General features: G+C 34.9%; 1 protein-coding gene across 3 annotated transcripts in view; it reads right to left on the bottom strand.

Annotated features, from left to right (window-relative positions):
* Nucleotides 1–15,237, bottom strand: part of RBM25 (RNA binding motif protein 25) — a 48,882-nt gene extending 33,645 nt beyond the window's left edge. The window contains exons 1-5 of one of the 3 annotated variants that reach the window (XM_072963373.1): nt 15,047–15,212; nt 10,182–10,251; nt 7,920–8,040; nt 3,844–3,893; nt 2,064–2,231 (exon numbers count right to left, since the gene is read on the bottom strand). In XM_072963373.1, the coding sequence (XP_072819474.1) occupies nt 2,064–2,231; nt 3,844–3,893; nt 7,920–8,025 (324 nt within the window). In that variant the 5' untranslated portion in view covers nt 8,026–8,040; nt 10,182–10,251; nt 15,047–15,212. Of the gene's footprint in view, nt 1–2,063; nt 2,232–3,843; nt 3,894–7,919; nt 8,041–8,152; nt 8,269–9,177; nt 9,311–10,181; nt 10,252–15,046 lie in introns of those variants that run through there. The other 2 variants (XM_072963372.1, XM_006206899.4) reach the window with 2 other exon arrangements.
* Between the last annotated feature and the right edge of the window lie 9,369 nt (nt 15,238–24,606).

Genomic DNA, 24,606 nt, shown 5'->3' with positions numbered 1-24,606 from the left:
CACTACTAAGCTATATAGATGAACCTTGAAAATATTACACTAAATGAAAAGACAAAACACAAAAAGCCACATATTCTAAAATTCTGTTTATCTAAAATGCCCAGAATAGGCAAATTCATAGAGACAGAAAGTAGAACAATGGCTGCCAGAGGCTGAGGGAAGGAGAAAATGAAAAGTATTGTTAATGAGTACAGGGTTTCTATTTGGGGTGATAAAAATGTTCTGGAATTAAACAGTGGTGATGTTTGCTCAACTTCCTGAATATACTAAACACCACTGAATTATACATTATAAAAGTGAACTTTATTGTATATGAATTATATGTCAATAAAGATGCTTTTTTAAAATGTCCTCCCAGTGTTCCATTTAGGGGAAAAATTAGTATTACCTTGTAAAACTGAAGATAAGCATGCCCTGTAACTCAAATCCCACTTCTATGAGAATACACGATAGAATTTTCTCATGCTTCATGTAGGAAGATTACTACCAGTAATAGTATAGCAAAACATACTATCAAAAAATGAAAATAATCCATGACCATTAATAGAAAATTTGACAATTTATGGCATATTTCTACAATGCAATAGTATGTAGCAATCAAAAGTAAATAATCCTAGAGCTATGTATATGCTGGGTGAAAAAAGAAAATTGTGGAGGACTAAAGAATTAAAACTTACAAATCATAAATTTTTTATTAATATATAAATATGTAAATAAAGGAAAAATATGCATAGGAATGATAAATATCAAATTTAGGATACTGGATTACCTATATTAATTACCTCTGTGGAAGAAAAAAATGAGAATTAGGACCTTCAACTGTAATATTTTATTTCTTTGGGATAAAAATGTGAAGCTAATATTACAAAATACTAAGGTCTGACAAGGGTAGGATTTGTGGGTATTTATTTCCTTTCTAATGCAAGGATCACACGATTTATAAAACAGAAAGGGCAATAATGTATTTTACTTATAAAATGAAGAAAAGATTTTAAAATAATTTCTCTAAGAAATAGTGGAGATTATGGAGGAAGTGAGTACAGGGACTGCTATTTTCATTAAAAAATCATTCAGTATTTTTTTCACTTAAAATGTGCATGTATCACCAGGATAAAATTTTAAGACTAAGACAGAAAAGAAAATCACTGACCAAGTCAAAAAAACATACTATGTATGCTCAGAATAAAAACTTGAAGTCAGTCAATTACCTTTTGATGCTAAAATCATTGTTTTAAAGGCTGTTAAAAGGACTGATATTAACCCAGAGGTTACTTATAAATGACAAAGGGAGTAAAGGTAACCTTACAATACAGAGAGCTGACCACCTTAACCAAGTAACTAAACCTAACACCACCAAAAATAGGATCAAGAGATATTGTGTGTTCCTTACCATGCTGCACTGAGAACAATATATCACCCATGAACCATTCTTAAAAGAATGCTTACTCTGAAAATAACTATGAGCAAACAATCAAATTCAAATTGAAAGGGACATTCTGTAAAAGTCCCAGATGCTTCAAAACATCAATGTCATGAAAGACAAAAACAAAACAAGCAAACAAAAAGACAGAGAACTAGTCTATAATAAAGAAGCTGATGTATGACAATTCAGTGCAATGTATAATTCTTGACTGGATTATAAACCAAACACAAAAAACAGCTATTATAGAAATTACTTATGAACTGAATATTTCAGTTAACAATATGTATTAGCCTTAAATTTCCTAAATGTAATAATGGTTTTGTGATCATGTAGGTGAGTGTCCTTGATCTTAGGAGACAGAAGAAGTCTTCAGAGGTGAAATGTAATTAATGTCACAACTTACTCTCAAATTACAATGAAAAAAAGTTGAGTGGTGTGGGGGGTGGGGGATGCAGAGAGAAAGAAAGTAAATGTGGCAAAATGTGTTACAAGAGTGTTAAACATTCATTCAACTTTTTTACAGGATTGAAACTTCAAAATGAAAAGAAAATTATTCAGGGTCCTCTTTCTGATTTTTTTTAAGTTTGAAATTTATAACAACAAAAAAAACTTTTAATGAAAAATAAACAGTTTAACTTACAGCAAGGAGCTGTCTTATAAGCATATCTGAGGCTTTCTCAGAAATGTTGCCAACAAAAACTGTAGTAGTGGGACCACAGTTTTCATCATTTTCTTTAGTCTTTAAGCCTGGATGATCCTTTCGTGCTCCCAAATGCTTTCCAACCATGGACACAGTGGGTACTAAGACCTAAAGTGAAGAAAAGCAATAAAATATGAACTTGTAATTAAATTTCCTATCATGTTTAATGTAACATTAGGCTAAAAACATCCATTTTACAGTATTAAATATATATCACCTTATTATTACAGGTTCTACATACTTAATCTAAAGCTCCAAAGCACATTTTTTATTAAAGCAAACTTATTCATGACAAAAGAAAGGTAATCTAAAAGTTCCACGTGGAACTTTTAGATTACCTTTCTTTTAAAAACAACTTGGAAAAGCAAATAAAAGTAACTTGGATAGGACTTTTATTTTAATGTTTAAAACATAACTTTTAAACATTTCAGGTATCATAAATCACTTAAAATTATCAAATATATTCAGAAGTTTCTTTACAATTGCATTCTATACTAGTATAAAAGCAAGTTTCAATTATCCCTGCTAATCATCCTGCAGAATATTCAAATACTCCCAAAAGCATGCTCCCCACACTTAAAGTACCTTTTCTCAGTTACTTGTGTTTTGTCTTATTTTTGCCTTGTAACATTCAACTTTCTAGGAGGAATAGTCTTACTCAACTTTGTATATGGAACTGAATTTAGCAAAATACCCACAGTAGGCACTGAAGTGGTGAACTGGGGGAGCTGCTCCAAACCCCAAGTCCCACCTTTCCCTAGGCTGAAATGTAAGAAAGTAAGAGTATCTGTCATGTGAAGATTTCCCAAAAGAGCCAAACAATGGATGTCCAATGAAAGAAAAGGGGGACTGCCCCTTGGTCTGCCTTATAGCATGTTCCTCTTTGCCCACGTAGTTCCCTTCTCATCACCCTTTTAATACAAGTAACAATATTCCCAGTCCTCTTCAAAACCCACAGGTAGAAAACAGTTGAAAGTCATGAGACCTACCCTCCCTCGTAGTGGAATTCTAAGTGAAGCTTGGTATTCTAATTTACTCAAAGAAAAATTCTGGTTAATAACAGTTTTAAGAGGTTTATTATTTATTCAGGTGTTATATATAGTACACTAGCGTTCTTAACTAAGACATCTAAAGGATACAGAAGCCTTTATGAATGTGGAGAATTAAGGTTAAAGACATAAGACTGAACAATGAAACATTTCCGAAAAGGAAGGACTTCAATAAAACCTTACAAAGCTTGAACATATCATACTAGAGGACAGAGAAAAAATAGCTTGAAGAAGCTAAAAATTAGGTAGACAGGAGGAAAAGAATACTTTCATTCAACTTTCACTTCAAAATTTTAAGTTTCTGCTAAATCATTCCTTTCTTTTTTCCCTTCTTCTAAGAGATCAGACAAGTCAGATCAGTCCTATCCCCCAGGACCAACACAAGATGAGTAAATGATGAAGAGCCAATTTCTAAATCTGAGATAACAAGTATATGAAGAATCTAGAGAATAAGAGGGAAATTTAGGGAGCATATTTTAGGAGCAACTGCATATATGTACAGCTGAGTGAAAATAATACTTATTCAAATAAGTAGTATGAAATACATGAATGCTCTTACTCCCTATTATTCTTTTTACATTTAAAATAATTTACTTAAGTTTATCAAGTTATTTAGATTTAAAAGCAGTAGCACTACCGTATCTCCTAATTCCTCCTGAAGTTATACTTACAGTTGGAGCAGGAGCCATAATGCTCATTGGTACAGGAATCATTGGGGTCCCTAAGAAAAAACATAATGAGTCTTAAAAATACAATTATATATACATTTATATATTCTGTGTCAATTACATGCCATACAAATAAGTGCCTCACTCACAGTTCATTTAAGTGGACTAAGGGGGGAAAAATGAGACATTAATGGATGCTTTATTTTCAAAAGCAATGTAGTATCAGGTCAGACTATATAAACTTAAGAAACAAAAACACTGCTCTAAAAGCAAAGACTAGTACAACATGCTTTTGCCTTAAGAAATATAAAATTCTGGATAGTTACTGATTCATTTTCATCTGGTTCAGTATATCCTCAAAACCAGCAACTTTTACAAATACAAATTCACATATAGGTTAACAATGATATTAACGAATCCTTTAAAGGTAAAAACAAATTCTTTGAAAGTTAAAAAAAAAAGTATCAAGTAAGAAATTAACCTGGAAACCTCGGAAGACTCTTGTTATTGTTGGTTACTTAATAAAAGCAAAAACCATGAAAAAATAAGAGTAATCTCAGTCACTATTATAGGGCTATCTACTGTTGACATTTTAGTGGAATCTGCATTTTTGTTTTCAACTACATTGTTTACTTATCAAATAGCTATATATTGAGAGTCCCTGTGTACATAAGTAATAAAGAAATCTTACCGTTTTACAACTAAGAAAAAGGTGGTAATGAGGGCAAAATCAGTGAAAGATTAGTCTACTTTTCTAATACAAATTTTAAAACACTTAACTATATCAAGAAGTTCTGAAATTACATTTCCGTTTAAATCTAACATTAAGATAATTCTCCATCTAAGACTATAGTAAATTCTTAAACATATAACACTATCCATTTATTTTCCAATAGAACTTATTTAAAATAACTTCACTGTTTTTAACATAAGATTTTTAAAAGATAAAATTAAGATTCCTATCAATAAGCCTACAGAAGATTGCACAAGATAGAAAAAAAAAAAGACTGCAAATCAAAACTTGGGTTCATTCCTTGGTTCTATCACTTATTTATGCAATCTTGGGCAAGCTCTTTAACCTCAGCTTCAGTTTCCTCAATTCTAGTATGGTAATTATTTCCTCAGAGGTCCTGTGAGATTAACAGAGATCATTTATGTGGAGCACTTAAATCAGTGGACACTCAAAACTATCATCAACTTGTATCTAAAATTTCCACTTTATACTCTGCAAAACAAAACACAAATATTCCATTTACCAACTATAATCTATGTGACGCCCCTTCCATAGATATATTTTCTATTTCACAAAACATTCAGAAAAAGACATATTAGAAAAAAAATTTTTCCTTTGTAACAGTTACTAAACATTTAATAGTATGTTTCCCACCTCAACTTACTAATTTCATGCAATGTAGAATTCACATTGAGAAATATATTGCTGCTCATTACAAAGATCTACACATGCTAAAGTGAAAAAAAAAAGCAAAGTGCACAAAGTGTATATACTAGCTGAGGTTTCAAAAAACAAGCAGGCCGTTTAAGTAAACATAAGCAAATACACTGGGATACACATAGCATCTCTGGAGAGCTACACACAAGAAACTGCTAAGAAAGGCTGTCTTTACAGAAGGGAACTCTCAGGAACTGTGACGGGGACGCCTTTTTTCTATATGCATGCATTACTTTTTAAGGAAAAAGTATGGGCTTTCAAATTTATTTTCTAATTTAATATATATGATTGCCACATACATTATTTTATTTAGAGTTCAATTAATTGCACTAACAGGTAACACAAAGTTATACACGAAGATGGGTACTGTGGTCTTGAATTATTATAATAGTTTAGCATATATTTCAGTTACCTTTTCAATTACTGATGCTGCCCACAGAATGCAGGCAGTAAATGAGCTGCAACTAAAGTCCAATTTATCACCCAAGCATGCTTCCCTGAACAGAAATGATTCTGTACGCTGTTGCAAATGGAATAAGAATTGTTTACTAGCATTACCACTCTGTGAACAAATGCCCACACTATTATGGCACTGACGAATCAGACGAAGAAATACTGAAAATCTGGCTTTGGGGTCTGTCTGTTGATCCATCTTAAAAGATATGTTGGGAGTAGTAGCCTTAAGAGAAATATGCCCATTTATCTACTCCTTCCATTTATAATTTGATATAGTGTTCATCAGAAAATGTCACATTTAATATTTTTTTTAATTCAAAAACAATTAAAATATTTTCTATAAAATCAATCCACTGGTAAGGAAATTAAGGTATTGATTTTTTATTGTCACCTTTCCTGATTCTAAACAAGTGATTAAGCTTCATTCCCAACCCTTTAAATTTCTTCACAAATAGAAAATAAACTATTCTTCCCTATAACTCTGTAACACAAGGACTTTACTAGAAAGTATCATGGTCATTAGTAGATAGTATCAAAAAAACAGATCTTATTAGGAGACTATAAACTTATAAATAAAAATCAGGGTATGGACTCCTTCAAAAATTGATGCCCAAATGACAGTGGCTTAGGACATTATCCTCCTTAAGTAAGTAATCTGTTTGATGGTTGACAACTAACTTCATTCAGTTTTCTGTTAAGAATATTTTCTCAATCCTTTTCAGCAGAAATCTCTTTATAGTCCATTATAGAGCAATTAAGTTACTGACAAATTCAATGATTGGCACGTGGGATAATAAAAGGATAGTATTTAAACATTCACACTACATTCCTGGTAGCAAGGGGTAACAAACACACAAGGAACAACTTAAAACAGCCTGCTAAAACCATGTCTTAAAAACTTGTACCAATATTGCATTCTACCCCCCAAAATATATATGCATTAAGTAGTTGTTCTGATTTTTTAAATTATGATTTACTCTCAAATCCTTGAAGTTTTAAATGATATGCCAGAAAAACTGCCATGTTTCTCTTGTGGATTTTAACACTTACTCCAACACTGTTATGTACCTGGCCTAGGAGTAGGAGACCCCCAAAGATGAGTCTCTATGATGTACATGTTATGAATTAACAACCCATCATATAAGCCAACTGCAATGTACTTCGATTTTGCAGAAGTCAAGCTCTTTAGTAAAACAGTGTAATTTCGAAAAGATAATCCAATGGTTAAAGCCAGGTCCCTGATGTAAAGTTTTCCTCAAAAAGAAGTACTTCTGGATGATTTACAAGATCATTTGTTGATTTCACCCTGGATTACATGGATTCTTTATTAAAAGAAAATACTTCTAACATGCAAATTAAGGAGAATTCAAAGATACTCTCTTTCAGAAGGAAAGCTGATTTTGTATGAAATGTTTTCAACCACATTAAAATATTAAAATATTTTAAACCTATAAACCAGAGGAAAACTCCTTCTCTTAAGCTAAGCAATATTAATTATGAACCTCAAGATAATGGTTCTCAAATGTGGGTTCTCTTAACTGTGCTTAAATAGATGCCTAGGAATCACCTGTGAACTTGTTAAAAATAGAGATTCCTGGACCCCAATTTCTGAGCATTTGTTTCAGCAGGGAGGGGTGCAGCCTGAATTTTTTTTAACTTCATAGAACTTTGGAAGAAGCTTGTAAATAGTGATCTGGAAAGCTCTCCAAGATATATCGTCAAGTATTAAAAAAAAAACAAGAGGCAGAACAGTACATATGTTACTACGTATCTGTTAAAAAAAATGGATAGAGTATATACTTATAGTGGCTTACAATATGCAAAAAAAAATCTAGAAGGATAAATAACTCTGTTCTATCTTCCTCTTTCAGTAAGGGGACTGTAACAAGTTATATGGAATGTCAGGGATATTCTTTACTGTGTATCTTTAGGATTTTTGAAGGGTATAAATGTATTACCTATATTTTAAACAAAGATATTTTTTGTAATTTCCCAGATGTTTCTGACACTCAGCCAGACACTAAAACTACCACCATAAGAAAAGGAGACACCACATTTCCAGAACGCTAACAGACATCTTTACTACCAACAGTTACAAACATATCATTTTCCTGAAGTTAATATTGCAATGACACAGGGATGGGTTAGAAAAAAACAGTATCCACAAACTTACCTGGAGGTACAGGTGGTGGAAAGCCAGGAAACTGTGGGGGTGGGATCCCTGGTGGGAGTGCTGGGATTCCCATGGGAGGGCGATTCAAATGAGGTGGGAAAGACATTCTTACTGCAGCGGTCTAAAGAAAGAAATCATGATAAATCATGTTATTTGAAAACTTTACAATTCGATATGCCTGGTGTGTTGGCCTTCATTTTTAGAGTATCTGCAAAATTCTAAAGTTTTCTTACCCAAAGGAGTTGGCAAAGACCCTCTTTTCTCTGTCTGTCCATTGAGAATTTTTAAAACTTAGATCTTTTCTAAAATAAGTTCCCAAAAGTACACGATCTAAGTTCAGGATAGACTCCTATAATCATATGGGAATACATATAAAGGAAGAAAAAAATGTTGAGGTTCAGTTAATATCCAAAAATTAAAAACCAAACATCAATGAATCTTTTTAAATGAAACTCAGAATCCAGGAAGGTATCTAACAACTTTTTTTTCCCCTGAAGTGTTCTGATGCACTCATTTTTTTTTTTTACATATCAGCACCCTGAAAACTAAATTTACAAAGTTACATGGTATTTGTTGATTCAGTGTTGGCCAGTTCTTCAAGGACAAATGAATGTCTCAGTGAGTCTACAAACTCGGGGGGGTGGGGGGGAGCACCAGGGCGGGACCTCCTGACATCAGGTCACATAGTTACCACTCAAATATAAAGACAACATACAACTTATGACAATGAGACAAAAGTCGTAATTTTTCTTAAACTTAAAAGTAAACCTCTTAACCATTCTTGAATGATATTCAATAAACCAAAGAATAAAATTCAAGAATCAGATGCAAGCATTTAATTTTTAAAATACACAAAAACACACTTGTATTCATTTGGTTTACGCTATTACTCACAAGAAACTTTTGCCTTTTAGCTAAATGAATAGAAATATTTTAAGAGTCCGCCCCCTCCTCAAATTTTACATTTTTGTCACCATACTTGTATCCAGAACTACTGGAAAAAGTAGAAAAATGATATTAGAATGTTGTAGGAGAATTCCATGCACTAATTTAAAAAAAGCAGTCAAAACAAGTGGGTTGATCTCATATGAGTGATACTGTTAAAAGTAGTGATGTGATTAACAGGAGGTATTTCTATTGGACACCAGGAAAAATTCCCCATCTACACTACAACTGAAGGAGTCCAGAGTTGTTAGAAGCTTTTAAAAAAGTTTGTCTCTACTATCTTCTTTTCTGTTTTATATATTGTTTTACTCACCCTTCAGATGAGAGAGGATAAAAAGTGCATGTCTTCCACTTCCTTGCCCCCTAATCCCAAGTTTGGTATATATCGTTGTATTCTTCTAAATATCTTTCTATACACAAGCTAATATACAATCACTTGTGATTTTCTGCAAACAATATAATCATACTATATTGTTATGTGCATTGCTCCTTCATTATCATTAACATCTCTTCATGTCAGTTCATAAAGTTCTATTTCATTATTTATAATGCAGTAAACTATTACTATATAGATATAATACAACTATTTAACTGAGGGCTAACTCCATATTTTACCTCTTACAAACAATGTTAAACATTATTGGGCATATTGGTCTTATAACTCTGAGTACTTGTGCAAATAATTCTATAATACAGGTTAGTACTATGTGTATCCACACTTTACCACTAAATCATCCTCCAAAACTAGTGTACAAATTAATAATAGCACCACCAATGTATGGGTGTGCCCTTTCCTCATATCCTTACCATCACTGGAGTAAGTCAGTGTTTAAATTATAACAATATGATAGGTAAAAAGTTGTTTCAACTTGCATTTCCCTAACCGATGAGGCTGAGTATCTTTTTACCTGCTTATTAGACATTCCTGTAAAAACTATGTCCTTCATCCTCACAGCTATTCTTCCTGAGTGTTCTTTTTACTTAGCAAGTTAGGATGAGTACAGTATTCTATATAATCTAAACTTCAATTTCAAAAAACAACACTACACTTGAAATGTTTAGAAAGCTTTACAGGTAAGATAAATTCATAAGTTCATATACTTAGTGATTAAGGTACTGGAAATGCCTTAAAATACTAAGCAGGTACCATTCATAAATTAAAAAGAAAAATGCAACTAATTTAAGATTGTAAATGCATTGAAATTTTTAATAATCCTTTTTAAATACTTGTTTGCCCCAAAACAAAACAAATATTCTCAATGGAAGGGGACAGAGTGTATATCCTTTTAAAACAGAGAGGGCTACTGTCCTACTTACAGAAGCTCCTGAATTATCTTTACAATGCTCTACCTCAGCACTTTCTTAGGAGGGCAGTTGGTATTAATACCTGTTGAATAAACAATCAATGAATAAATCAGTAAACAAATAAACTCTGAGAACCTCTTTAAATAAATTCATTGAGAAGAAGCTACCATGTGACAGGTACTCCTAGCCTCACAATGGTTATAAAGACTGGGTATGAATTCATCTCTAGAATCACTTTTTCTCAAGTATTAAATATAAATACTACAATAAAAAAAACCCTCTATGTTCCTGGTGTTTAAAATATTTTTCATGGTTTTCAAGTGTATCATTTGAAAGAGTTAACCAGATTATGCTTTGGTTCATGCTAATATAACCATTTTGTTCACTTCTCATTTTTCTACAAACTATTTCCTTTTAATCTAGAACTGTTCAGAAATTGCTTATGCATCGGCTGAACTTCAAAGGTGAAGGTAATCTTAATAAGATAACAGCCCCTCCTACGGGAATTCAGAAAACAAACATTTCTGGTGATCTCTGATATACATATTAATGTTCACTTTAAACATCCTAAAATGAGAGTTTCAATCACTTACTTCAACATAAAGTTTTGTATGTTTTGACATATGGAAAAAGGAGAATAAACTTTTATAATCATAAGTAAAACTTATCATTTTACCTATGGTTGATAATTGTAATACTCTCTTACAATAAATTATATAGGTTATCAAAGTGGGCAGATACTTTGTAGAACGAAGTAGGGAAGACAGCTAGGGAGTATTTTATTTTGAACATGGTGGTGATCACCAAGAAGGTAACATTTGAACAAAGACTTGAAAGAGACTGAGGCAGGAAACCCTATTCACACCTGGGGGCAACAGCCTTTCAAGTAAAGGAAACAGCATATATAAAGAGCCCGAGGTGGGTACGGAGTGTCTGCAGAAGGACCGACAAGGCTGAAAGCTGGAACATGGTACTGGAGGCAAGTAGGGAGACAGATGCCAAGAATTACCTGGGGAAAGGGTTCAAAGACTGTAGGCCACTGTAACAGAGGTTTTGGTTTTTACTCTGAATGAGATGGAAAACATTTCAAAGGTTTTTGACCTGACTTATATTTTAACAGTGTCACTGGCCACTATGTTAAAATTAAGACTGGAAATGAAAAAGAGCAGAAAATAAGAGATTATTACAATAATCAGACAAAAGAGGGCTAGCCTAGAACAGGAAGTAGTGAAAATAACAAGTTATTGGTTTCTGGATATACTTTGAATGCAGCCAATTGCTGAAGGATTATGTGTGGGATTTAAGAAGAGTTGTAGAGGTTATTTTATTAGCACTGAAATGATTGAAACAGCATTTTAAGACTATCTGAATAGTACCACTTCACTTTTAGAAGGTTCAAAGCATTTTTACCTGCTCAGCATGAAACAACAAGCAGCTATGCTGGAAGTGCTCCCTACCTCTAGTGTGGCAGTGGTCATATAGGTTTATGCACTAGTCATAATTCACTAAAATTAAAATGGGTGCATTTTACTGCATGTAAATTTTACCTCAATAAATTTCGTCCCTTCAAAAAATAAAAACTTCTAAATAAGATTTCTCTCTACCACTGAACATATGCATGCATTCTACTCTTCTCTTTCTCACTTTTTCTCTTTACTATTTTAAACCACTCTTTTTCTGCACTCTGAAAATACCATTACTGCTTATAAGCATTCCTCCATTGCAGATGTATCCCGATAGAAACAAAGTATTTCACCCCAGGATAGGTTTACAGGCTAACCCCATCAGGACACTGCGTGCTGAAATTCTGAAGTGGTAAGAGGCAAATAACTAACAGATTCTCCTCAGCAAACACTCATATACAACTTATTCATTCAGTCAATAAAACATCTAGCTCTAATTATGTGCCAGGTTCTTTTCTGAGCATTATTATTAGTTCTAAAAGAGCAAATTTTAAGTTATTATATGTAGTTTTATAGCCAGTCCAGCTAATAATAAATGATTAGTGCAGCTTGCACTGTTTCCTGCTCTTATAGCCCACACATAACTGCCGACATAACTGCCCCAGCCTAAGCAAATCTTTCAAAACATTTCTCAACTGAATTCCCATGGAACTGGAGTATTCAGGAATTATTCCTAGGAAAAAGTGTTCCATGTCCAAAGAATGGGAGATGCCTAACAAAAAGTTTCTTTTACAGGAAAACTCAAACACTCAAGTGTTTTGAGTCTCTAAGTTGATCTGAGATTTCCACTTTGCTATTTTACCATTTCAATGATTAATAAGCAATACTAACTATAGAAAAAGATTAGTGGTAGTCTAGAGCTGGGGTGGGAACGGGGAGTGACTTGCAAACAGGAAAAAGGGATCCTTTTGGAGTAATGGTTGCACAATTCTGCACATCTACTAAAAAATCCCTGAATTGTACATTTACAACAAGTTTATACTTTAATAAAGCTTTATAAAGCAATACTAAAAAAAGCAATACTGATTCAGGAAAATTTCAGGCAAAATCCAACTCAGACCTGTAGATTACATAATACTATATCAGTATTATTTCCTGATTTTGATCATCGTACTGCTGTTAATTAAGAGAATGCACTTGTTTTTAGGAAATTTACACCTAAGTATTTAGTGGTTAAGGGACACCACATCTGCAACTTACTGACAAAAAGATTTCAGAAGAAAACTATGGAGATAAAAAGGAGAGGATACAGCATATTGGTAAAATGTAAACATTCGGGGAATCTCTGTGAAAGATACCTGTGAATTCTTTGTACTATTCTTACAACTTTTAAAAAGTTTGAAACTACGTCAAAATTAAAAGTGAAAAAAAGCAATACCAATAATTCTAGTTAGTGGGAATATTATGTTCTTTTTATTTTCTCAAGTTTCAAAATTCAAAAAAAGTAGGAAAAAGCTGTTCAAAACTTTAAAGAATCGATCAAAATCCTCTTATGAATACCAGTGGTAGTATCAGAAAAAAATATAAAGGGATGATAAAAAATACACAGAATATTTTTGTAAGATGTTAAAAACGTTCAATGATTACTTTTGCATCCACAGTGTAAGAGTCAATATAATTTTTCTCTAAAGCATGTGTAAATGAAAAAGGTATATAGCTAATTTGCCTGTAGCCAAAAAACTCGAAAATCCCAGGCTTATATTAAGTCTCAAGTAGTTAACGCAATGTTAAAATAGACTCATTTTTATTTTGAAAATATACTTAGAGCCTTAACACAGTGGAAAAGCAAACCACAAAACAAGTAGTCAAAACTATCATTAACATATGGTGCCTATATGCAACAGTGGGATAATAAAAACACTCTCTTCTGAAAAGTATTTGGGTACCTTACCAAAAAAAAAGAAAAAGAAAGGGAAAAAAAACCATTTTGGGAACCCAAAAAGGTAATCTGTTAACCTCAAGAAGATGAATTATTTAATAATAAAAGTATCAGTTAACATCATAATTTACTTCTGTTTACAAAAGCTTCCAACATACATTATCTCATTTAATCTCCCAAATTATCTGGTGTAGATATATTGTTCTCCTTTAACAGATGAAGCAGCTGACTCGTCCAAAGGAACACAGTAAGTGAGTAGGGTCTCCAAGGATCCCCTCTGTCCTGAAATTACCAATCCAAAGGCTGTTTTGGCTTATCACAACGCCTGTTTCTAGTAATAACATACCAATGAGAAACTTACTAAGGATTAACTTCGACTTTATTAAAATCTATTCAGAGTACACAAGAAGAAATTTTAGAGTCACCATTAGGCTCTTATACTTCACTTAAAATTCTTAAATAACAAATATTATCAGTTAATATGGACTAAATTACTTGAATGCCTTTTTAGATCTCTGAATGTTTTTGTTAATAACCTTTTAAAAAATTAAAGCTCCCAAGACAATATAAAATTGTTTATACACTACTGCAACTACCTAATTCATACTATAGCAGTCTGGTGCAAGAGGAGTCCAATCTCCTCCCTCCTTTGGTTGGCTCCACTCTGCCCAATATCAAAATGGCTTTTCCATGGTAATATAAACCCACATCACATAACCTCAAAATAATCTTCATACTCCTAGAACTCTTTCAAAAAATGTATTTAAAAAATAGTATTGAAAACCAAAGAAGGATGAGAATGAAGCACCATATTTTAACGTGGAGCTTGCATCCGCTAGAGTCAACAGAGACACAGTTTACTATAACCTCCAGTGGAGGAAGGCGGCAGGACCACAACACTCATCACAATCAGACAAACAAACCAACCTGGGGGTGGGGGGGAGTACTAAAAAAAAAAAAAGTGGGCAGTAGCAAAATTGAACTAGGGGGTGGGGAGGGCAGTTCACCCGGTGGCGGGCTTTAGATGACCAAAGAGGAAGGGAAAGAAATCAGTTGGTGGCCAGCTCCCCCGCTAAAAAGGGTGGGCGCTGGCCGGCTTCTAGGTAAATTCTGGGACAAGTGTATCCTAGGCCCCGAATATCTACCGTAGGGCTTCCGCAAGCTAGAGTTAGAAAGGGGTCTCCGAGAAGGGCTCCCCAGGAGCGGACCGATCGTTTTGTGGCAAACGTGAAGCCCAGAAGGGCCGAGTCCACTCTGGCGGACCGTGAAAAGGAAAGGGAAAGTGGGCGACAATGCAAAGAGGAAGGCTGTGGCAGTAGGTCCGGCCTCCACGGGCTCCTGCTGGGCCCATTGGTTTTCGAGGCCTTACCGAAGTGGAGAAACCTAAGCCTCGTGCCCGTCCCCTCCCCCACCCCAACCCCCCCTTATCCCTATCCCACCCTGGCCCTTTTGCAGCCTCCCCGACTTTCCATCCTCCCCCAGCCGAGGAACCCCCGTCTCCCGGTCTCCACACGCATTCAGAGGCGTGAACTCACCCGCCGCTGAGGAAACGGTACTGTCTTCGCGGCCTTCCGGGCTCCAGGTTACGAGTGGGCTCCACCAGTTCGAGGTTTCTGCGCGCCGCTCGCCGGGAGACTGGTTTCAAAGGGCCTACTCACACAGGCCGCAAATGCCGCCGCGCTGTGCGGGGAGCTTATGGAGGTCTTCCTATTGCCCGGCGTGCACTGCGGCCGGGGGCGTGGAGAGGAGGATCATAGAGAAGAGCATATATAGATAGTCTTCACTGTTGGCTAGGAATCACCACGCAGTGGCGAATAACCATAGAGAAGGACCGCCTAGTCGGGGCTAGAAAGGCTCGATCTGTAAATTACAACCCACTCTGCCATTTTTGATTGGAGCTGATTGGATCTTATAATTACGCGACGCCATCTTGAGGTCAAGGTTCCGGCTGGGCACGGCGCGAGGGCTGTTAGAGGACTTCCCACTTTTTGTAGTTTGTGTTTCTGGGATTAGAACCTTCTTCTGTGGGTCATTGAGGTTCGATGGGCTGATAACAGGGCTTCACCGGGGACCTCAGTAGAAACCCCAAGTACTAATCTTCCCTGAAAAACAACTATTTTTTAAAATTGAAGTATATAGTCAGTTTACAATTTTGTGTCAATTTCGGGTGTGCAACCTAATGTTTCAAGTCATTCTAGAAAACAACTACTCTTGTTACCAAGGAATAACTGGCAAAGTCTGTGCTGGTTTTTAAGAAAGTACAATCACACAGCTTAAACGCGCAGGTAGGACCAAAGAAGCAGTTAAAAGAAGTTTGAAATTCCTAAAATGGCCTGTAAAAATATTTAACAACTTTCATTCTGTAATGTTAACGTCATAAAAAGAACTTCACTTACTAGATTAATGGAAATAAGCTAATCACCAATGAGTAGATCATTCAATTTGCGGACTGGTCAATTCCTAGTTAGAGGCATTTGTTTTCCAACTGCTTGCTTCTAAGAAAGCTTATAATTTATTCAATATAAAGTTATTGTCTTCCTGAGTTCCCGGTGCTGGGTATTTGAAAGTAAATAGGAGTGAGATGTTACTCTTGTTCGGCAGAGCTGCAAACGACGCAGAATAGATGACAAACTGCTAGATATAAAATTGAACATACCTACGCACTCCCTATCTGCTTTTCCTGTTTAATTTTACTCTATAACACTTATCACCACTCTACTATATGTTTTTCTTACTTATTTTATGGTTTGTCTGCCTGTACACCGCTAGCCCGTAAACTTAGAAGAGTGCGTGTATTGTCCGTTTGGTTCACTGCTGTATATCCCCAGTGCTTATAACAATGCCTGATATATAGAAAGTTCTCAGTAAATAAATGTTGAGTGAAAGATGATTATATATAGGTACCAACAGAACATAAAATGTAGTGGAAGACTAATAGGGGGAAGGCTGTAACAGTACCACCATTTGTAAAATTTATATCCATCTGTTTCTGCTTGCTAGGTTTATTACCTTTAAGAAGGGCAAATGATAACTACTCCCCAGAGCTATTGCAAGGATTAAATTAACTAATACACGTGAAAAGACTTTTTTAGTGAAGTGCTAGTCAAATGCCAGTTACATTTTGCAAATAAAAAAAGTTTGTTCCTTGTTTTTTTAGAGCCACAAGCATAAACAGAAATCCCCTCGGGGTACTTTGTATCCCTGTATATTGGCTACAACATTGTACACAAATTTATGTATTACTTGTGTAATAAAATAAAATCTTAAAGAGAGGGACGATGTCTCAAGCAATAGTTTGCTAACTTTCCTGTAGTAGACATTTGTTGTTTATGCTGACCTACCCTCCATTCTCCTGACTTTGGTAAAGGCACTCCAAATTTCTTAAAAGAAACCATCCTTCCATTATTCCAGATCTTTGTAATTTGGATAGAAAATCCTAACCCTTGTCAGAACCATTAATACACAGGGACAGACTTATAACCCAATCAGAGATGGTAATTTAGCCCTTACATTGTATCAGGCACTATTTCAAGCATCTTGCAAGTATCAACAACATTAAATCTCACAGCAACCCAGGGAAGTAGGATCTAATGTGATAAAGACAAAGGAACTAAAGCTTGAAGAAGTTAAATAACTTGCCCAAGTTTGTAGGAATAGTAACTGATGGAGGTAATATAGTTCCTGAGTCCATGCTCTCAACCATTACAGTACCCATGTGGATAAGGATGAAACCAGCACAGAGGAAAGCAGAGCTAAGAGAAGATGAGAATTTTTGACACTATCATTTGAGAACATGGATCCAGCCATTCTTTTTGTTTTTCAGGGGGAGATAATTAGGATTATTTGTTTATTTTAGTGGGAACTACACTCTGCCATTGAGCTCTTCCTCTCCCTGGATTCAGCCATTCTTTAACACAGTTATGCTTCTATTCTTTTTGGTATGTAAGGCAAATAAATTCCTTTTCCCAAATCAGTCTGAACTGAGTTTTCCATCCCTTCAACAGAAAGAGCCCTAAATAATACAGTTATATATCACTTGTAGACGACAGGCCAACCCATTCATTTATAATGATAGTCCATTCCCTCCTGAGTTTTTCCTCATAGGCCCTTGCTAAGGAAAGCGGCTATAGATAATTAATTTGGATATTGGTAACCACACTATGTGCATTCTGGCCCTATTTCTATGGCCATATCTGAGCCAACTGGTCAGCAAAATATCACGTGACTGATAAAAAAACATTCTTTAGCTGGACCAAGCAGATCTTCTCAAGAATCTAAACTGAAGATGCAGTGGAGTCAATGAATTGATAGCAAAAGAGAAATGCAGTGATAGGTGAAAACAGGTCAAAAACAGGTCACTAGAATAGGGACCTTTGTGCCCTGGATTGAGAGGAGTAGATTACTGGAAATCTCATCAAGGCACCTGAGCTGTCATCAGAACTGCTGGAGCTAAGGCTCCAGCTTCATCTCCTGATGAAGATCTAGTCTCCCAGAGGCCCGGACATGTACCTTCAGTTCCTTCTTCAGCATTTCAGGGCACCTGCCACAGCATGATCATCTGTTTCTCGCATAGTTTCCCTATTGGACATTGAGTTCCTTCGAGGAAGGTACCATGTGTTTATTCACCTTTAAATGGCCAACCTAGATATGTAATATTCACAAAAGTAATGTTTGATTTTTAAAAATCACAACCTGTTTTTAAAATATAACAAAATAGTTTTAAACAGCCAAGTATCAATCAGTTTTTCTCTACATCTCTGCCTAGAGCTCCAATTTATGCTACTTTACTATCAAGATTTAGACTTAATGCAAATTCAAACTGGCATTATTAAAAATTTATGTGATTATAGAAGATAGATCTATTGCTGTATCAGGCCTTCTGAAATTATCAAAAAACAAGTAATAATATTGGGTGAAAGAGGAAATGGGTGTAAAAAAGGACAGTTTTCCATATGAAGTGATGAGTTAGACTGTGCTTTGGGCTATAAAGAAGAGATCAAGTAGCCTTGAAAAATGGAGGGTTTGTTAAAATATAATGATAGAAATATGCAAAGTACTAGTAGCAGCACTTAGTCTAGCCTGAGGATCTGGGGAGGTCAGGGAAGGCTTCCAGGAGGAAGAATTACCCTGAGCTATGTTTAACTGGGACTACAGAGGGAGGACAAGTGATGAATAACATGTGAAAATTGCTCCCTTTTATTAGTAATCATAGAAGTGCTAATACCGTCTTGAGATATCATTTCAAACCACTTTGTTGGTTAAAAAAATAGAAGTCTAATAATACAAGGATGTAGAATAACAAATACTTAGGGGTGGCTGGTGGAAAGGTATATTGGTACAACTCTTTGGTGTAACCTAGAAAAATAAAGCATGTGCTTTCCCTATGACCTAGCAGTTCCACTCCTAATTTTGTTCAGAGAAACTTTTGCATATATGTACCATGACACATTTTCAAAAATGTCCATGGCACTATTGTTCATAAAGGAAAAAAATTATGGAAACTACTCAAATGTCTGACGAGAGAATAGACCTACATATTTTCAAAAAAGTCACATGAGCATTATATAAAAACAGAATGAATAAACTACAGTCACACACATGAGGTGATGAGTAAAAACATATAACTCTGTATATTGTATGATACCATTATTTTAAAGATAAAAAAACTGGTATAAGTAATAATCTGTTGTTTAACGAAACATGTGTAAGTGTATATGTGGTAAAATGATACTTGTTTTTCAACTTTCATTCATTAATAGGCCTAGGGGTTTTTTTTGGGGGGGGGCGGTAATTAGGTTTGTTTGTTTGTTTGTTTATTTTTAATAAAGGTACTGGGGATTGAACCCAGGACCTTGTGCTAAGCATACACTCTACCCTGAGCTAAACCCTCCCCTGTAAGTTTTTTTTTAATATTAAATCAGTATATAGAAATCTGCTTTATTTTTAAAACTGCTACATTTTATTCCATAATATGATTGTGTCACAGTGTCTGGACTAGAAAGTTTTTAGAAACAAGAAACAGACAATTCAACTCAAAACGGCTTAAACAGAAAGGAAATGTATTTGCCCGATCAGCAGAAAGACTAGATAGGTTACCTTTCAAGGCCAAGTAGTTCTGAATCTCAGTAATTTTATCAAGAATGAGGTTCTTCCTGTCTTTATTTTTTCCTACCTCTCTGCTCTACCATCTACAATGTGGGCCTCATTTTAAGGCTGGCTAGCTCCCCTTGTGGCCATAGGATGACTACATTGAGTCCACATGATTTTTTTTTAATTTAGGAGAAAGTATAAGTAGATTTCAGATGTTCTTCCGGAACATCAAGGAAGAACTATCCAGAAGCCCCAGGATTGAATCACATCCTAAACTGAGTTTCTTGCTCCTGCCTGAATCAATAGTTGGCAAGATAGATACAAATACTCTTACAAAATCAGGCCTATCCCTTGAGCTAAGAGTGAAGTCAGCTTTTTCTGAAATCTAAGGTCTATGCTGGAGAAAGGTGGATATTTGAACAAAATTAGAAATCTGTTAGAAAAGAGGAAGAGGGAAATGGATACTGACAAGGCAGTCATTGTCCACTACACAGTTTATTTCTTCATTCTTTTTTAATGAATATTGGTCTCCAATTTGTATGCATCCTGCAAATACCATGTTTATACATGTTTCCTTCAAAATGTGTGTCCATAATTCTCTAGGACTGATACTTAGGAGTGGAAAAGAAAGGTGGAAGGGTATGCTAATTTCTAAATTTGAATAGGTACTACCAAATAGCTCTTCAAAAGGGCTACAACAATTATATTTCTACAAATACATACATATACATACACATGTATATAAACCTCACTGTAATGGGAGACAATAATACTAAATTTAGTTTAACCTACATTCCCCTGACCTCCCCTAGTGAAGGTGAGTATCTTACCCTACAACTGTTATCTGAACCTGGTCTCCACCAATCCTATGAAACTACATCAACATTTTTGCCAAGTTCAGTGAACAATTCTTAGCCTTTATTTTATTTCACTTCTCTTGTATTTAAAACCTTTGACCACTATGCTTTGACAGATCCTCTTTCTGTGGTTTCTGTGTCCCACACTCTTCCTCCTACCGCAGTGCTTCCTGTTCAGTCTCCTTAGGAGGGTCCTCTTCTTATGCTCATGTCTTAAAATGTTGGTCTTCCTCAGTGTCCTGTTGCAGGCCTTCCTCTCTTCTTACTCTAAGTGATTCCACAGCTGACTTAACTGCTTTTAGGGATTCAGCAATCATGTGTTCCCATATCTATATGTACACGTATAGCCGAGATCACTTGAATTCCTTTCACTTAGCAGCCAGCTACCTACTGAGTATCTCCATTAGAATACTCCCTGGGCATCTCAAACCCAGCCTGGGCATAGCTACACTGATTATAGCTTCTGCTGTTTTTTGTTTTGTTTTAAAAGTAAAGTTCACATAAAACTCACAATTTTAGACATTCTTACATCTACAATCCAGTGGCTTTTAGTACATCCACAATGTTGTGTTACAATCACCGATTTCAGAACATTTTCATCAACCTAAATAAAAACTCTGGACATTGATCAGTCACTCCCTATTGCCCACTCCCCATAGCCTCTGATAACCACTGATCAGATTTTTTGCCTCTGTGGATTTGCCTATTCTGGGCACCTCCTATAAACAGAAACACAGGATATGTGGCCTTCTCTGCCTGACTTCTTTCTCTTAACATGTTGTCAGGGTTCACCCATGTTGAACCATGTGATGGTACTTCATTTCTTCTTTGGATTATATATGTTATATGGCTATACCACATTTTATTTATCCATTCATCAGTTGATGGACATTTGGATTATTTCCACCGTGAATAATGGTACTGTGCACATTTGTGTACATATTTTGTTTGAACATGTTTTCAATTCTCTTGGATATATCGCTGGGAGTAGAATTGTGAGATCATATGATAATCCTATGTTTAACTTTTTAAGGAAATACCAAAATGTTTTCCACAGTAGCTACACCTACCAGCAAAGTCTGAGGATTCCAATTTGTCCACATCATTGCCAATACTTGTTATTCTCTGAGGTTTTTTTTTCTTAATAATACCTGTCCTTATAGATGTGAGCTGGTATCTCATTGGAGTTTTGATTTACATTTCTCTAACAATGATGTTGAGCATCTTTTCATGTGCTTTTTCTCCATAAATATATCTTCTTTGGAGAAATGTCTAGTTATAATCTTTGCCCTTTTTAAGTCTGTTGACTTTTTATTATTAAGTTTTAAGAATTCTTTATGTATTCTGAATTTAGACCCTTATCAGATGTACGATTTCCAACTTTTCCCCCCATTCTGTGGGGGTCTTTTCACTTTCTTTACAGCATCCTTAGATGAACAAAATTTTTAAATTTTGATGAAGTCCAACTTACTTTTTTTTTTTTGCTAGTGCTTTTGATTTTATATTTAAGAAACTGTAGCCAAATCTAAGGTGTCTTAGTGTGTTCCAGGCTGCTGTAGCCAAATGCCACAGACTGGTAGCTTTATGAGCAGCAGAAACTTACTGCTCGCAGTTCTAGAGGCTAGAAGTCCAAGATCAGGATGCTAGCATGGCCAGGTGAGGGCCCTCTTCCTAGCTGCCGCTTATATCCTCACAAGACAGAGAGGGGCTAGAAAGCTCTGTGGGATCTCTTTTATAAAAACACTAAACCCATTCATGAGGACTCCACCCTCCCTAATCATCTCCCAAATGCCCCACTTATTAATATCATCACCTTTGGGGATTATGATAACAACATATGAATTTTGGAGAGACAAACATTCAGACTTTGGAACAAGGTCACATAGATGAACCTGTATTTTTCTGAAAGTTTTATAGTTTTAGTTTTTACACTTAGGTCTTGGATTCATTTAAGTTAACATTTGTATATGTTGTGATATAGGGGGTCCAGATTCATTTTTTTTTTGTATGTGGATATCCAGTTATCCCAGCACCATTTCTTGAAAAGACTAATTTTTTCTCCGTTGAAAAGTCTCAGAACTCTTGTAGAAAATCAACTGACAAGAAATGAATGTTTCAAGACTGCTATTCAAGGTTCCTTGCAATTCCACATGAATTTTAAGATCAACTGTCCATTTCTACAAAAAAAAAAAGGTAGTTGGAATTTTGATAGGAATTTCATTGAATCTGTAGATAAATCCGGGGAATACTGTCATCATAAAAATATTAAGTCTTTCAATCCATGAACACAGGATGTCTTTCCATTTATTTTTATCTTCTTTAATTTCTGTCAATAATGTATTGTATTTTTCAGTTTATAAGTCTTGCATCTCTTTGGTTAATTTTATTCCAAGGTAGTTCATTCTTTTTCATGTTATTTTAAGTGGGATTATTCTCTTCTGAAACCATGAAACTCCTGGAAGTAATTAAACATAGCTAGCAAGCTACTTGACATCAGTCTTACAATAATTTTTTTGGATCTGACACCAAAAACAAAGGCAACAAAAGCAAAAATAAACATCAAACTAAAAAGTTTCTGCATGGCAAAAGAAACCATCTATGAAGTGAAAAAGCAACCTATTGAATGGGAGAAAATATTTGCAAGTCATATATCTGATAAGGGGTTAATATCCAAAATACATATAGAACTCATACAACTCAATAACAACAACAACAAAACATCCAATTAAAAAATGGGCAGAATACATATGCAGCAAAATGAATGGACCTAGAGATTATCATACTAAATGAAGTCGGTCAGAAAGATAAATACCATATAATATCAGTATGTAGAATCTGAAAAAAAAAGATATAGGGGGAGGGTATAGCTCAAGTGGTAAAGTGTATGCTTAACATACTCAAGGTCCTGGGTTCAAACCCCAGTACATCCTCTAAAAATAAATAAACAAGTAAACCTAATTACCTCCCCCCCAAAATTTTAAAAAATAATTAATTAAAAAAAGATACAAATGAACTTATTTACAAAACAGAAACAGACTCGCAGACATAGAAAAAATGGGTTACCAAATGGGAAAGAGGGGAGAGAGGGATAAATTAAGAGTTTGGGATTTGCAGATACAAACTACTATATTTAAAATAGATAAACAATAAGGTCCCACTGTATAGCACAGGGAAATATATTCAATATGTTGTAATAACCTATAATTACAAAAAATATAAAAAAGAATATATATATAAATGTATAACTAAATCTCTATGCTGTATACCAGAAACTAACACAACATTGTAAGTCAACAATACTTCAATTTAAAAAAAACCCCAGAATATCTGAATAGACATTTTTCCAAAGAAGACATACAGATGGCCAACAGGTACATGAAAAGATGCTCATCACTAATCATCAGGGAAATACAAATCAAAACCACAGTGATATATCACCTCACATTAGTTAGAATGGCTATCATCAAAAAGACATGAGGTAAGAAGTGTTGGTAAGAATGTGGAGAAATCGTGCACTGTTGGTGGGAATGCAAACTAGTGCAGCCACTATGGAAAGCAGTATGGAACATCCTCAAAAAATTAAAAATAGAACTACCATAGGATCCAGCAATTTCACTTCTGGATATTTATTCGAAGAAAATTAAAACATTAATTCAAAAAGATATATGCACCCCCATGTTCATCGTAGTGTTATTTATGATAGTCAAGATATGGAAACAACCTAGATGTCCATCACTGGATGAATGGATAAAGAAGATGTGAATGAAATATTATTCAGTTATAAAAATAATGAAACCTTGCCATTTGTGACAACATAGATGGACCTTGTGTGCATTATGCTAAGTGAAGTAAGTCAGACAGAGGAAAACAAATACTATATGCCTTCACTTTTATGTAGAGTCTGAAAAACAAAAGAAAACAAAACCAAGCTCAAAGATGCAGAGAACAGATTGGTAGTTTCCAGAGGTGGAGTTTGAGGGTGGGTAGAATGATGAAGGTCCAAAGGTACAAACTTCCAGTTATAAAATAAATAAATCATGGGGATGTAATATACAACATTGTGACTATAGTAAATAATACTGAATTACATATTTGAAAGTTTAAAATAAATCTTAAACTTTCTTATTACAAGAAAAAATTGTAGCCGC

The sequence above is a fragment of the Vicugna pacos genome, chromosome 6 (genome assembly GCF_048564905.1).
Source record: "Vicugna pacos chromosome 6, VicPac4, whole genome shotgun sequence".
In the NCBI taxonomy this organism is placed as follows: domain Eukaryota; kingdom Metazoa; phylum Chordata; class Mammalia; order Artiodactyla; family Camelidae; genus Vicugna; species Vicugna pacos.
This window is presented reverse-complemented; position numbering and strand designations above follow the sequence as displayed.